This window comes from Etheostoma cragini, chromosome 1 (genome assembly GCF_013103735.1).
Source record: "Etheostoma cragini isolate CJK2018 chromosome 1, CSU_Ecrag_1.0, whole genome shotgun sequence".
NCBI classification, from domain to species: Eukaryota; Metazoa; Chordata; class Actinopteri; order Perciformes; family Percidae; genus Etheostoma; species Etheostoma cragini.
In genome coordinates, this window is record NC_048407.1 from 20,133,645 (window position 1) to 20,149,261 (window position 15,617).

A 15,617-nucleotide genomic window follows, 5' to 3' on the forward strand; every position below is an offset into this window, starting at 1 on the left:
TTTAGTTTCTAGTATTCATTTTTTTTAGCCTCACCGTGATGTCAATGTCCTGTAGGCACACTGAAAAGGAGGCAGCAGCAGCAAGCAAACCAGCAGGCACAGGGCCAGCGCCTCCCCCGTCAGCAAAGAGAGAACTATCAAATGGGACAGGTGAGACGCTGAGATGCTGGTCTGCTCTTTGCCTTGGTCTTCCTGGTGCCTACAATGGGAGCACTTCACTCCAAAGAGTTACCTTTACCACCTATTGCAACATTTAAAGAACTTGCAACTGGATCGATTTCAATGGACAAAACCCCAAGTGTTTTTTTTTGGGCCTAACAAACTCACTCAGCACCTCTGCTCTGAGAGCCAGATAAGCAGAGGTTCACACAGCTTTTATAGGAAAGAAATGCATTTTCCAAGGACAGACAGGAGGACAAATTCACTGATCTGATGTGGTCTTAATCTTCCAATGCTTTTTTTTAATTACAAGAATGGAGGTGAGAGAAGCAGCTTTGTGTTAGTCACCCTCCTCTGTCCTTCATCTGTGCTACAGTTTTCTTTTCCTGTTCTTCCTCGTAAGTGCTAAAGTCCTGCCATCATCAGCACGATGGCAGGACTGCAAGTCACAAATACGAGTTTCCTGCAAATCAAAACCATGCATTGAGACGTTGAGTTGGAAGAAAACTTTTTTTTTGCCAATGTTATTCGATTGTTTTAAATCAAAGCACCATCAAAAGCTTGTTATTTCTAAACCATGTTCTTTTAGTGTTTAATTACAGATGTTGCAGTAGGTTTTTTCTATTTTAAATTAAATAGATTTTCTTTTATGATGATGATTTACTTTTTAATTCACTTTCTCAGGATTAATAAAACAATGGCAAACAAGTTTATTGAGTGGAAAAGTTTGCTGCATGCTTATTTTAGGGTAAAATCCCTCCTGGCTGAAACCTGAAAATAATGTATATAAATGAGCTCAATAAGATTATAGTCTCATCTCTTATCAGATGGACGGGCTGTGGAGGGGAAATTGATCATCTGGATATGTTTATATATTGTTATTTGGTTTCGCAGCTTGGTTTACATATAGAGATATAGTCTGCGGCTGAAATATATGGTGAGAGAATAGCTTTTTATCAACCTGATTGTATCCCACTTTTCTTCTGTCAAAGCAGTTTTTTCCCTGATTTTTGACACTTTAACATTTAAAACAACCACTTTGTGCCACAGAGTGCGTCTTTACATTTAGAGTAAGGGAAGTGGAAGCAAAACGTAACTCTGGGGTTGAAGAAGCCTGTCTATATGAGAAGTTATTACAGAAAAGAAGTGTTATGATTGTTCCGCCCACATTTTCTCTTGTGTTCTGTCCATTTTTTTTAATTTTACACACTGGCAGTTGTTTAAGAAATGACATAATCTGTTAAAACCACTCAAAGCAGTTTGATCCTCTCCGCCACTGTAGATGAAGAACCTTTCTGGTTTAAATGTGATATTGATTTTACTGGCAGTTCAGATTATTTGTACACTGTATGTTGTGGATTTGAATTATTTGAGGAAAACTAGAGCTTCTCATTCTAGCGTTGCTTTGTTGCTGCTGTTAACAGACATTTACCAGAGCGAACAATCACTGGAATCATGTGTCAGCCATCCACCACTGTTCTGTCCTTTCTTTTCCTACTGAACAGGATTTTCTCAAGGACCTTTGTTCCCTTGTTACAACCTCCTGGTTTTTGTGATTGCATTTAAAATGTGCCTACCCAGAGCAGTGTGACTGAGATTGGTGTACCAGTGTGTGTCAGTGATCTTTACCAAGGCTGAAACCTTTCATGAGCTGGCAGGTTTTCCAAACACTGGGATCAGTTTGGACTGCTGAGATTAGAATGTATTGGAAAGGATGTGGTTCAGAACTTGGCAATGTTTAATTATCATCTTAAATGTAAGTGATGATTGATATACAGTATGTCAGCTATAAGGTCAAAGTCAAATATTACAAACAAAATCTTTTGTATTATAAACCACAATTTGTTTGAAGAGCTTTTTGTGAGATTATAATAACTGTGTACTGTGCTTTATAAAATAGTCTTATGTTGCCTGGCTCTAATTTGGCCTAATTAGAGTTTTCAAAGCAGATTAAATTTAGGTAAACGTCACTGACTGATGGACGAGAATGCAGAAGATTCTTAAATTGAGTTACTGGCTGAATATGAAAATATAAATTTATACAGTTTCTTAAAATTATTTTAGGAGGGAAAAACATGGTGGTGCAAAAATGGACTTATCTTTTTCTCACCCTTCCAAAAAAGTTGTATGGAGCACACCACAGCATTGTTTTCTGTGCAAGGTGTAAGGATGTTACGTCATCGATCAAATAGATTCTATGCAGAGTACCACATAGCTTAACAGCAAACAAGTTAGCCTCTTCACAGAGAAATGCCTTCAATGTTTTATCTTAAATGGGTACATGGAATATTCTCTTGTGTTTTCATGACAGAATAGTTACTCATGTGTATATGTTGAAGCAAAGTTTCTGAACAGACAAAAATGCAATCCTCTGTTGCTACTTTTACTGATTTTGTTTGTCTTTCTGGTGCTACTGGTAGTGCTTTTTCTTGGGTTGGAGCTTAAAGTGTATTTTTCATTATCTTGGGCACATTCTGTCTGTCTGTCTGTCTGTATTGAATCATCCTTAACTATTTTTGTAGATATGATAAGATATGGCCAATAATGGTTGTGAGGGGATAATACCTAATGGCAAATGTTTCTTTCACTTGTGTTGCAATGTTGGTGAGAAAATGTGCACTCAAGTGTAAGTGGTGTAAACTGAGAATCCAAAATGGTCTAGATTCAGTACTTGTCTGATTTTAATGTATTTTGTGTTTTATACAGTGTCTCCGATGGTCTTTTGTTTTTATTTACTTTGTTCCATTTCCCTTTCTGCTTGAAAATTTGACTCAATTTGCAAAGGTTTGTGCAAAAATATAATTTCTTTTGAACTACTTGAAATGCATTAATAAATCAGAGTTGATCAAATGTTTATATTCACTGTTTGTCCATAAAAGGTAGTGTTATGCTTGTTCCATAGGTTTGAGTGCTTTTTTTCATTACACCATCAAAGTCAAACATTCAGATGTCAGATTTTGGAGCAGCTTGACAGGACAAGAGGGTCTGACCTGAGCTTGTGTTTATTCACGGCTCTCTGTGATTAAACCCGCTTTTGATTTAACAGATGTAAAATCTACCAACCACAAAACAAAAGTAAAGATGTATATTTATTGCTCTGGACCTAGTTTGATTAACAAGTGTATTAATATGTAATTGGCATGAATAATGTAGATTTTTTTTAAATGATTAGGATGATCATTTTACATGACATTTAAAAATTAAAACCTTTAGATCTTTTGGAATGAACATCACCAGATGGTCATTGAACATATGACTCTGTGTTCCCTTTTTGTTCACTGCCACTTTCAGACAATTTCCAAATGTTTAGTTGAATTAGTATCAAACTAATATATTGACAATTTTGAACATTCCTTGACAACAATGCTCATTCAACATTTAAATTATAAGTTCTTAATAGGGGAAAAACATTATTTCACCAAAAAAGCACCACAAAAAAGGGGGTAGATTATTTCTTCTATTCATCTAGACACAGAATAGCCGGTGTCCAAACATCCCTTTTCAATTTGCAGTTGTGTAGTAATTTATTTTGTTATGTACACCTGTCTCGGTCTGTTACTCCATTTTTCTTCTGTAGGGGGTTCATTTTGCAACCAAGAAATAGTTATAATTTTTCTTGCAGTTACCAATACCTTAAGATATAAAAATTATCCCCGTAGAGCAGTATACATCCCAGCATGTAATACAGTACATTTGAAGGTAAGTCAACATTGAATCTTGGGACATTTCTAATTGTAAGGTTTTATACATTTTGGATCCATGCGTTCTTTCCACAAATTTATTTTCTGTAATGTAAATGAAGTACCATTCCGCGTCAGGTCTTTTGAAGGCGACCCAAAACATTGCCGCAGCTGTGCAAAAGATTTCAAATGATCTCCTTCCCATAAGTAATTAATGATAGCCAGGCCCAACTCCAGCCACCTTTTTAAATATACATGCTTTTTTTTTTATTAATTGCCTAAATCTGTACACCTTCACTTTGAGGAGTTTACAGACTTTGATCCAGTTGTGAACTTCAAGGCCAACCATCAGAGATCTTCAATCCGTTGAACAGATTTAGGAACCCAAACAACTTTGTTAGTTGTGCTGTCTTCTGTGCTGTTTTGGTGTGTCTTCTTTACAGCGCACAAACACTTTATCCTGCGACACTTCAACTTGCCTCCCATCATTTCTTGTGGCACAAAAAAATGTCCTACAAAACAGAAACAATGTAGTTGAAATGGTGCTGTTAGCAGTGGTGGAATGTAACTGAGCCCATTTACTAAAGTGTTGTAGCCTACTTAAGTACAAATTGGAAGTACTTTTATAATACTTGAATCTTTTCTTTTCATACCACTTTCTACTTCTCCGCTTCATTTCAGAGAGAAATAATGTACGTTTTACTCAACTACATTAATCTTACTAGTTACTTTACAAATTAACATTTGCTGTTTGACATTAAGTGTGTGAACAGTGAAATGTAGCAGAGAGCGGTGAGTCCATCATGATAAATGAGTCAGGTTCTTTGTGCGCAAAACAATCCACTAGGTGGCGTCAAATGTCTGTGATGGTGTAAATGTAGAAGGTTTTTCTGCTGTCAGGAGTGGGACACTGCACCATGTTATCTGCAAATGAGTACCGTTATTATTTATCCAATGTGTTCATGTGCATTTTATATAATTAGTAAGATGTATAACTTGATATAACATCATAAAACATGATATGAAAGCTACTTTAAATATACATTTCATCAGTGGTTCAATGTAACTAAGTACATTTACTTAGGTACTGTACTTAAGTATAATTTAGAGGTACTTGAATAGTTCAATTTTATGCTACTTTCTACTTCTACTTTACATTTTGGAGGCAAGATTAAACTTTTATATTTTGTCCACTACATTTATTTGATAACATTTTACTTTTCATAATATGATTATTAATGCAAATTTAATCAAATAGTCAATACTTTATGGTGTATTATTAAGCCACCCAGCGGTATATAAAGTAATTAAAATAGGCCTCACCTTTACCAGCTGCAACATTAAAGTATTCAATTATATAAAATACATGAATTTGAAATGGGCCATTGTGCATAACTATACTTTTACTTTCAGTACTGAAAGTATATTTTGATGCTAGGACTTTTACTTGTAAAAGTATATTTTTACAAGTAAAAGTCCTAGCATCAAATGTATAAACGTGTATGCAACGTGTATAAAAGTATATAAATTCATGAAAATTATCACAATTTTTACCAGCTACGACATTTCAATTCTTCAGCTTACATCTTAATGCAACAGTATGGAACATATCATATACAGTGCAAATCTGAAAGGGCCGTTCTGCATTAAAGGTACTTTGACTTTTGATAGTTTTATACTTTTTGTTAATGATACTTGATACCGAACCAGAATTTTTTTTTCAATGTAGTGCATAATGTAATGAAATTCTAGAACTTTACATTTAACGCATTGCTACTTTAAAATGCAAGAGCTGTACCTCTCCTGCGTCTCCCCTGCTTTGACGTTGATCTTGCCCACAGTCAGCCGTGGTTTTCCCTCCCGGCCACCCCAGGGAATGATGTTCTGCATCTGGTTCCACACTTTCTTCCACAGGGCGGATCCCTCCCAGCGCAATTTGAGCAACATCAGATCCCCTAAGTCTCTGTCCAGGGTGATCAGGAAGGTGTAGGTCTTATTACCTGAAATCTTTTCAGTGCTGTTAGAGTTTAAAAAGGACACAAAAACAAGACAGAGTAAGATTATTACAGCAGAGAACATCTTGCCAAAGGCCGTCACATTTCATTATTAAAAACAATGCAATGGTCTGCAACTAAACCAAGACAGTACTTGAGATGTTCTCTTCTTCTACTGGTTTGCTAATAGGCTCTTTGATTTACAGAACAAGAAGGATACAGAGAAGAGCACAGTTAGAGAATAGTGTCTTGAGTAAATTATTCACTCCATCATCCCCATTTATAGTTTCCTTTCATGCAGCAGCTCCAGTTGTTTCCATGTGTGTCAGCTGCTCTACTCAACTGGCTTTCTTACTTTATAGAGCTGAGAGCACAGCTGCATATTGCATGTGTCACAGACTGAGAACACCAAGCGTAGATGTGTTGCCTGAGATGGTACAGTCATACAGTACTCACACGGTGATGGGTAGCTCTCCGCTCTCCTCCTTTGTTCCAGTGAGGGAGATGGTTAGAAGAGGCTCGATCCCCTCCATCTGGTTGACAAACTGGATCCTGAACTGGTAATGATAGACTGCAGGGAAGGAACCAGAAACAATAGAAGAAGAGATGAAGAGAGAAAAGCCAACATAGACTTTGTTTTATCTGTTGGAAGTTTTGGTATTTTCACGAGATTTGTAGAAGGAAAATATAGAACATCACCGGAGTTAATTGAATATTAAATATGATAATATAGTTATTTTGCTTAAAACAAATTCTAAAATGTGTAATCAACTCAGATGTTCAGTCTAGACTATACCTTTAGGCTACAGTATTGTGGAATCCTTGGATTTCCATGGACGACAAACAGCACTGTTGGCCATAAACCTATGATATATATAAATGTATCGTATATGTTTGGTTAAAATGAAAAGGACAACCACATACGTTTGTAAGGCATCCAAGAGCGTGTTTTCAGGTAGAGTCTCTTGCTGGTGCCACTGCGAACCTTCTTGATATTGTAGCCCAGTGTGTTGCAACGATTCTTCCGACAGTCCAGACAGACACCTTTGTCAAAAGCCCTTGTGTCACTGCACCTGTAGGCCATGCTCTGCTTGTCTTTATTCTGCACAGAGTCAATGAATAGATGGACGGACCGCTCATGTGCACATTTTACTGTCTGCTCGAAACCTATGGGAGGAAGTAAAATGTATTGTGGACATTTAAAAGTGAGACATTGGTTATGTGTTTTTTTTTTTTTAAACAACCTGAACATGCTTTTCAACACATCATCTCCACACTCAAAAATCTTTCGTGGATAGGCTGTGGAGTACCTTAATCATAGTGTCTGACCATTATATGTGGATTGACTTCATTATCACCAAAGCCTGACATCTGTCAGATTGTCCTTCTGACACATCTCCTAAAAGCATCTCATTATGTCTGATGTTGGTCTGCTCTGAAGGCTTTATCTCTGAGTAGACTCTTGTAGCCTGGAGGCAGCTCAGCTCAGAGGGATGGAGAGAGCGGAGGAAGGCACATGTTGCTAATTACCTCCTGAGGATGACAGATGCTTTAATGTGGCTTTCACTCATATTATGTGGATGTGTTTTGGATTGAGGAGCACCATAAATCCCAAAGCCATTTGTGTTTGACTGGAGGAAATACAATTCATCTGCCTGAACACAGAATGAGATTGTCAACAAGCAAAAAAGAATTGATGCCCAAGACATTCCTTCTGAACCAGTGTTTTATGGTGGCAAGACCAAGCAGCAGAACCAATGCCCTATTTGACTACTGCGTTTTCTTCACAGATGCAGGCTTGCAAATGGCAAGAGCCCTCTTAAATCTGACAAACACCCGGACCCTAAAAACACAAAAGTGTGTCCCTGAAAAGTAACTGTAATAGTCTTTGGTCAGGATTTCTTTCAGAAACGATGTACAAATGTTACAATATTTAGGTTTAGTCTTATCGCAATGTTATTTTTAAGATGGCAAGCTAAAATCAGTGGAACCTACATGCCTTTTCCAAGGCATCTAAATCTCCAAATGTTCCACTCTAGTTCTGCATAACTTTTTTTAAAGCAACAACTGTAGCAGTTGGTTGTAATATAAATTACTCAATCAGGACGTCAACTTGCTAGATTACCCGGAATTGTTCAAAGTTTCCAGAGGTTGAATACAGATGTTTCTGGTACCCGTTCTTAGTATCACCATCAGGCTACAATTTGTACTTTTGAGTAAGCTTTCTCCTGTCACTATCCTTAAACTTAAACAGTCAGTGATCTACTAAAGACATTGCAAAACCTTTCAACAGACACCTTGACCTTTTTATATCATCACCTTAAGGCCAAATCTTTCAATTCGTATACAAGAAATATATAAATAAATAAATATAACGCCCTGAACATTTCTGAGCATAATCATTGTCCCAGAAGATTACCCTTTTTTTTTTTACAGGTTTTAGGGCCTTCCCTTTAACCTTACTAATGCAATGAAAAGATCAGGTAGTTCTTTTAGTTCATCACTTTGGTGTTTTAGGGTGTGAGAAACATTACAACCTCTAGGGGCTTGCACTTGCAGAGCTTTACATTTTTTTGATCCCAAGAGGACTAGAGTACATACACATATTTTCCTTTTCTAAGGTGTTGTAGTGTGTTCTTTATCGTACCAAGGAGTCCATACTGGCTTATGTGCTCATAAATATTATGCAGGTGACATCCCGGTTGGAAGTCTCCTCCGTTTGGGTAAAAGTCATAATGTGCCACAGCTTGTTTGATGCCCACACTGAGGCCCAAATGTTTCTGGGTGAAGGTGTGGATGGCATCTACAAATTCAGCATCATCAGGGGACAGTCTGTCTGTGGGAGACATGCCTTCGAAAAGTGGCCCCGCTGGATCGAGACCTGCACAAACACGATACGCAATCAAGAACTGCCTTGTTACATAATATTACCCTAACCCAGTTGAAAAACTCACCAGTAATTCTTCCAATTTTCTCTGAACCTTCCAGATAGCTTCCAGCAAATCCAGAGATGTGAGCGCCAAGGCTGTAGCCAATTAAATGAACCTTTCTAACTGGGTACTGGTAGTGTATCTGTTGGGGTTAATTACAGGTACATTAAGAAGATCTTTGACAACATAATTATAGTAGATGCATGGTGTTTTAGGCTGCATCTTCAGTGTAGAAACACACCAATATCACATTGTACTCTATTACATATGTGATATGGACTAATTATTGAAAATAAAGTGGCCTTCAGTAGAGAAATTTTCCCTGACCTGAAGGGACTGCAGCAGGTGAGCTATGTCTTTTCCAACAGTGCGGGTGCTCTGTGCGGCTGTGGCATAGTGCTGTTGAGCCAGGGACAGCCAGTCGGTAATCACCACGTTGATGTCTCTTAGATTTGTCTTCAGGGTTGTGGCTAACCTGAACACCCAGCCCTCCATCATTCCATCCACCTTGGAAATAAACAAGATACAGTTTAACTCCAAATTATAAACCTTATCCAGTTTAACTAACTGCACCCAGTGATGTGAAAGAAAGTTAAAACATTGATGTGAAACTTAATTGACCTCAGTTTTAAATTAGTCTTTGCAGGCGTTTCAGAGACTCTGTGTGCTTACTTTATCTTTTGTGATTTCGGTGTATCTCAGGGATTTATATGCAACATTTACATCTAAAACAATGCCAGCAGCGATTCCTCCATACTGGCCCAAGTTCCATGTTTTGTATGCAGTGGTTCAAGTCAGTGAAGTGGAAGAAATGTTGACCTTACCGACCACCCGTGAGTGATGATGATGAGGGGATTACTGCTGTTGAAGCCACAGGAGGTGAGAGTGTGCAGCTGCAGAGGGTTCACTATGCAGTTGTCCTCACCTTCTAAAAACATCCTGAAGACCGAACTGCTGACATACGGCTCTTTCATACTCCAGACTACCCTCTGCTCTGTGTCCACTGCACCTCAGAAATCAAACAGCAGAAGAGTTATCTGTTTGCTCTTTACTCAGCATGTCAGAACATGCTGAGGTACTGGATGTGTTTACTTTAAGGTGAATGATTACAAATAACGCATGCCAATTTACTTTATCTGTGCACTAAAGAGCAGAAGAAATGTTTTAATTTATGTATTGATAAAATTATCTGAGAGTTAACAGGAAGACAATTCCTTTTGGGGGCCATTTGGAGTGCAAGCGTAGTAAACGCCCTTCCAAAAGCACTTTGCTGTGTTTCCAGGCCCTGCATTCATCTTTGGCAGATGCACACAGATAACACTTCACAAGAAGTCACATCAAGTGAATCTCTGCCAGACTCTTCTCGTAATTTCTTACATAAACTCCCACTCCCTTAACACGTTTAAAACCACAGGGCCACAGTCACTCACACACTTTATAGATCCTTCTCCAAAGAAATCTATCATGACATTTCCTTTATGGTTTGCCATTCATTCATGTCCAGCACAATTATTACTCTAACATTTTAATGTTAATAATTCCAGAAACCCAGGCGCCTAAATGCTCAGTGATACAGTTGACATCCGATGATCTGGTTGCTGATATGATGAAAACATTTCCACAGTGAAAAGTAATGAAAAGTAATTATCCATCCATCATTCATCATCCACCCCTTGGAACATTAAATCCCACATTTTTCTTGGTGTGTCTCTTCCCTGTTATGACTGTTTATCCATTAGAACATGGAGAGCAATTAAACACAAACTTACTCATTAGAAACAGAGCACAAAAGTGTACTTTATGACTCTTAGACTGTAATTAGTTTTAAATGGTTTCTACAATAATGTTGAAGGATTTAAAATAGTAAAACTACAACAGTGTTTGCATGCACTGTGGCCTGGAGACAGATTTACTCTCAACTGTATTCTGTGTTGATTCCAGAGGTGTCAAGCAACAAAGTACAAATACTTTGTTACCTTACGTAAGTAGAAATTTTGGGTATTAATACTTTACTGGAGCAATTATTTTACCGCAGATTTTTTACTTTTTCTCCTTACATTTTAACACAATTAGCTGTACTTTCTATTTCTTACATTCTAAAAAGTAGCCTGTTACTGCTATTTCAGTTTGGCTTTTTTTCATTCAAGCTTTTCATTGTTCAAAAAAGCACAAAAAAAACTAACATCCAGATAAATTGCACCATCCGGATATAGTGAATCCGTTGCACTCAAAGATTTCTGCACCTAAGCTTGGATGTACATTTACATTCCAATGAAGGCTATTGATAAGATGCCTCTGAAGTTTGACTTTTTCCATTATTACAATACTTGTAGACAACTAGTCATCATACTTTCCACTCCGTGAAACATGTTAATGCTCCGTAGAACACATATATGGTTCTTTAATGTACCTGCATTGTACTAAAATGCGTTAATTTTCAACGGGCATAAATGCAGCTGAAACAGGTACATCCCAAATTTTTCAACATTAACAGTTAACAGAACATTATGCTCATCACGGCCTTTTAAAAAACAGTTTTTTGGGGGAGGTGTGATGATGCACTATAGGCCCCTGTGGCACTGCCTAAACTTGTGTCCTTAACGGCATTTTTTCCCCTCAAATTATTTTTACTTTATACTTTAAGTAGTATTAAAACCAGTACTTTTACACTTTTACTTGAGCAAAAAGCTTGAGTTGATACTTCAACAAAAGTCTTTTTAAACTCTAGTATCTATACTTCTACCTGAGTAGTGTGAATACTTTTGACACCTCTGATTAATTCACCATATCAAATAATTGAGGGGAAACTTGGGGTTATGAAATTTACACAGTGATCATTTTACAATTATTTTATACAAATGCAGCAACTAACAGTTTAAGCAGATTTGACAAAAAATGCCAATATATAAGAAGCTTTAAATAAGACAGCTAATGGCCAGCAACATTTCCCAACTGTGTGGTTATTGTATCCCATAGGAATAAAATGTCTATGTTGTATTCTCAAAATGTTTAGCAACAGCCACAATAATGTATAGTGGTGTAACAGTTCATTCACCAGCCAATTCAAAATATTGATGGTGTCACAATTCAAAATGTTTTCAATACAAAATAGAACAAGTGCCGTAGAATGCCATTTCAATTTCAGTTGTTTAAAAGATTTAAAAAATTGAGACTGCAGAATTGTCAATGTAGTTTTGCCTGACCCCAAAAAGTATTGGCAGACAAATTATTATAAATAAATCAAAACAAGTGTTTTGCAATCTAACACGAACAAGTTGTGAAGAAATCTGTAAATGAGCTCAGTTTGACACACTGCTCTGTGTTGTTCAGTAGAACAGGAGACCTGCAAGGCTGTGCCGCTCTGAGGTTTCAACTGGAGGCTTCGTCTTTACAAACACATGTTGCAAAGCTACTTTGCCCAAACGATGTTTATTTTAAATTCTAGAGGAGAGAATATCCCAACATTTCCAACAATGCATTTTGGTAACATACGTGTAAAATGATTCATTGTACAACTTGGATATTCCATGTCAGGTAATGATTGGGTTGTAAAACATTGATGTTTTATTGTAAATACTTGAGAGCAAAGAAATCCAGTTTTAAAAGTAAAAGAAACTATTGTTCAACTGGTGTTTGGTGCCCCCTGTTTGAAAACTGTCATCAGGAGCTTGATATTGAATACATAATTTGTTGCTTTAAATATGTGAACTGACAATATGACATGACTGATTGGGAGCTGTACAATGGTAAAAAATACAATACACATATGTAGGTTGTCTAACAAAGGCAGTTGAACCTACGCAACCAATGTCTTTTATCACACTTTTTTGGGATCATTTAAACCCATTTCACTCACCTGCTCTGTTTTCTTTGATTTTCTTCCCCTCACTGAGGTGATACGTTAGCAGCAAACAGCACAGGATTTTGAGAAAAGACATGGCGTCACACAGGTAATTCCTTTAAATCAACACTTCTGTCACAGGTGATGCTTTGTGAACATTCTGGTGGTAAGATCCTTTAGTCTGCAGGTGTAGAAGGAAGGTATTTTAAAGAAGCCTCATTTCTGTCAGAGTTGTAAACACATGGTGTACAGAGAGGAAGGAGAGAGCTGGCATGTGAATGGTTCATGATTAAGGGGAGTGTTTGTCCTATCCTGAATGGCTGGGGGCCGAGCCTTACAGATCGAACTCATTGTGAAAGAGCAAAGGTTTGAACGGGAAAGAGGATCTTGTGCACTGATAATGACTGAGAGGAATAATCCCAGAGATCCTTCATTCAGACCCTCTTCATGTTCCACTAAATATGTCCTTATTTATGTATTTTTTAGAGAACTACCAGTTTTAAGACAAAATGTAGTTGCTGGAAATAACATGAGTGACTAATGATGTCCAAAAATTAGATGTGGAATTTTCCTCCATTGCTGTGGTGTTTGGTGTTTTAAGTCCCCAACGTCGCCTTCCAGGCAGTGCTGCCTGATAAACACCAGGATTGGGCAATGGTCAGATTCCTTGAAGTCAACGGTCACAGCTCTGCCTGGAAGTCGAGTTGGGGGCTGAAAACATCAGTGAGCCATGCTGCAGTGCATGTTTGAACAGGTGAGTAGTAGGACTTCATGTATGCCAACCCAGTGTACTCAGTCTGACAACAGATTGTCTTTAGGTTATATTGTTTTATGTTTAAATTAAATAAATTATAATCTAGATTAGATATTCACATGTTTTTTCAGGGGAGTGTTGATCAAATGAAGCTCAATTCTCATTCCTTATTGTGATGTCTATGGTGTTTTTGAAACCAAGGAGTGAAATGTTTCATCTAGTCTTGTTGTCACATTTCCACTGGACTGTTTTCAAGTATAAGTTTGTCCGAGGTAGGTAAAGGATGTGAGTAAACACAATACACACAAGGTTGATGGTCACACAATGTCCATGGAAACACTGACATACTTATGCAAGTCTGGAACTTAGGCTACACACTCTTTCTTTTTCAACTCTTTACTTAAACTTTTTTTTAAGTAATTTTGAAAAAGAAAACTTCAATATTTGGTCTTTCTAAATAAATACACTGATACTAAGTTGCCTCAGGGCTGGGCTCCAACAATTTAAACTTATAAAAAAAGAACACACCCATTTCATATATTAATCCCCCTAACAAAGACAGGAAATACGGCCCACAGGAGCGTTTTCCATCATCATATCTGAACATAACGGTCGTTTTGAACACGTTAAATTGTAATACGATTGCAGTTTGGTTATTTTAGGTACAAAAACTACTTAGTTACATTATGAAAAAGATTGTGGTTTGGGCTTACAGTCTATGGTTAAAATCAGTAGCCTACACAGAAACGGTTTAGAACCATAGACTGTAAAAAGTAGTGTAGAACTAGTGATAGAGAATCTTTGGCTTACATTTGTTACGTTACTTTACTTCCTACTACTTTGTTCCGTAAAGTTAAAAAATTACAGTTCACTTTCTACTAACGGGACACAAACCAAGGTCTCTTTGTCTTGGTTCCCGTCATAACAATGTCCACTAGAGGGCGTCGTCTAAATGTAAATTGGTCGTGATTGCTGCATTACACGACTGATGGGGTTGTTTTTCGGGGAAGACAGTCTGAAATGTCCCCTTGAAACTAATCTCAGATTATTAGATTTATAACTCATGCTGTTTAAATCAGCTTGTCCCAATCAAAAGATTCTGAGACTCAATATTTAAATACAGTCACTGACTCCATGTGGCATCATTATTAACTCAGGTTGTTCCCTTTGACAGCATGCTTGTGAGTTCTCTTAGCTTCTATTAAAAGGTATCTTCTGTTATTCAAAAGCTTTAAATGCATTTACACCAACATTTATTTTTTAATCCGAATGGGTTTTTATTTACATCATTTTTTATTTTAGATGTATTTATGAAATTTACCAGCAAATAACTATCCCACATCAGATAGTCTTTACACTCACACACACACACACACACACACACACACACACACACACACATACACACACACACACACAAACACACACACACACACACACACACACACACACACACACAGTTTCTGCTCAGTCTTCAGTGAATGTCCTCTTATTTTGTCTTAGTTTGTCACATCAAGCAAGAACAGAATAACATTTCAAACTGTTAACTGTTCTTTAAAAACTCATTTTAGTCCAGCAGCAAAAGAGTTAAAGTCACATTTGTAGAGGAACAGTTTGGAAAAGCAAACACGATGAACCTTTCTTTTCCGAGTTCTGTGTGTATACGTGTGTGTTTGCTTCTGTGTATGAGAACAAACATACACAAATACAACGCTGTATCCAGTTAGGCCAAAAAAATACTAATAGGCCACTACAAAGAATGAGAATTAATCAAGGCTGCTTAAAGGGCACAAAAACACAAATCAGAAAATCTGAAGGAATGGTTTTATATAAGCAAAGGGGTCATGTACAGTAGCTAGTGTGTTCCATTATTATGTAAAGCTCTTATTACTGTATTCAAGTCAAAGAGATGATGCACTCTGGGAAGAGCTCTGAAACCATTGAACTGCAAAAACACACTCTTCTCAATGAAGTTATGCAAGCTTTTACAGTTGTCTTCAAATTATATATATGTATAGTATTTTTCTGCTGCACTCATATTGATGACTGATGCTCAAAGATTTACCTTTACTTAGGTGCTCTGTGTGAATGTGTGTGGGTAAGTTTTCTTGTACAGCTATCTTTGTGAGGACCAATTTTGTGTCCAATTTAGAGTGAGGACATCATTTGAGGGCTAGGCCAGCCCTCACCACAAATGTCTGTCTGAGAATAGGATATCAAACTAACATAATTTATAGGAGTGTAGCAATGGCATTTGTG

At 37.2% G+C, this 15,617-nt stretch overlaps 2 protein-coding genes across 3 annotated transcripts in view; one reads left to right on the forward strand and one right to left on the reverse strand.

The window, feature by feature from the left end:
* Positions 1 to 3,011, forward strand: part of adam10a (ADAM metallopeptidase domain 10a) — a 28,681-nt gene extending 25,670 nt beyond the window's left edge. Inside the window, exon 16 of the mRNA XM_034895121.1 lies at positions 56 to 3,011. Coding sequence (XP_034751012.1) covers positions 56 to 162 — 107 coding nt within the window. The 3' untranslated portion in view covers positions 163 to 3,011. The remainder of the gene's footprint in view (positions 1 to 55) is intronic.
* Positions 3,012 to 4,108: 1,097 nt separating this feature from the next.
* Positions 4,109 to 12,873, reverse strand: lipca (lipase, hepatic a). 2 transcript variants are annotated; one of them, XM_034895331.1, is made up of 9 exons: positions 12,620 to 12,873; positions 9,588 to 9,766; positions 9,091 to 9,270; positions 8,788 to 8,905; positions 8,481 to 8,714; positions 6,758 to 7,000; positions 6,290 to 6,404; positions 5,638 to 5,856; positions 4,109 to 4,351 (listed from the first exon to the last, which is right to left on the reverse strand). In XM_034895331.1, the coding sequence occupies exons 1-9, from the start codon at positions 12,699 to 12,701 to the stop codon at positions 4,237 to 4,239; spliced, it is 1,485 nt and encodes a 494-aa protein (XP_034751222.1). In that variant the 5' UTR covers positions 12,702 to 12,873; the 3' UTR covers positions 4,109 to 4,236. The 2 variants fall into 2 exon arrangements, with proteins under 2 accessions (XP_034751222.1, XP_034751140.1); XM_034895249.1 differs by having other exon boundaries at positions 9,588 to 9,772.
* Positions 12,874 to 15,617: the final 2,744 nt, after the last annotated feature.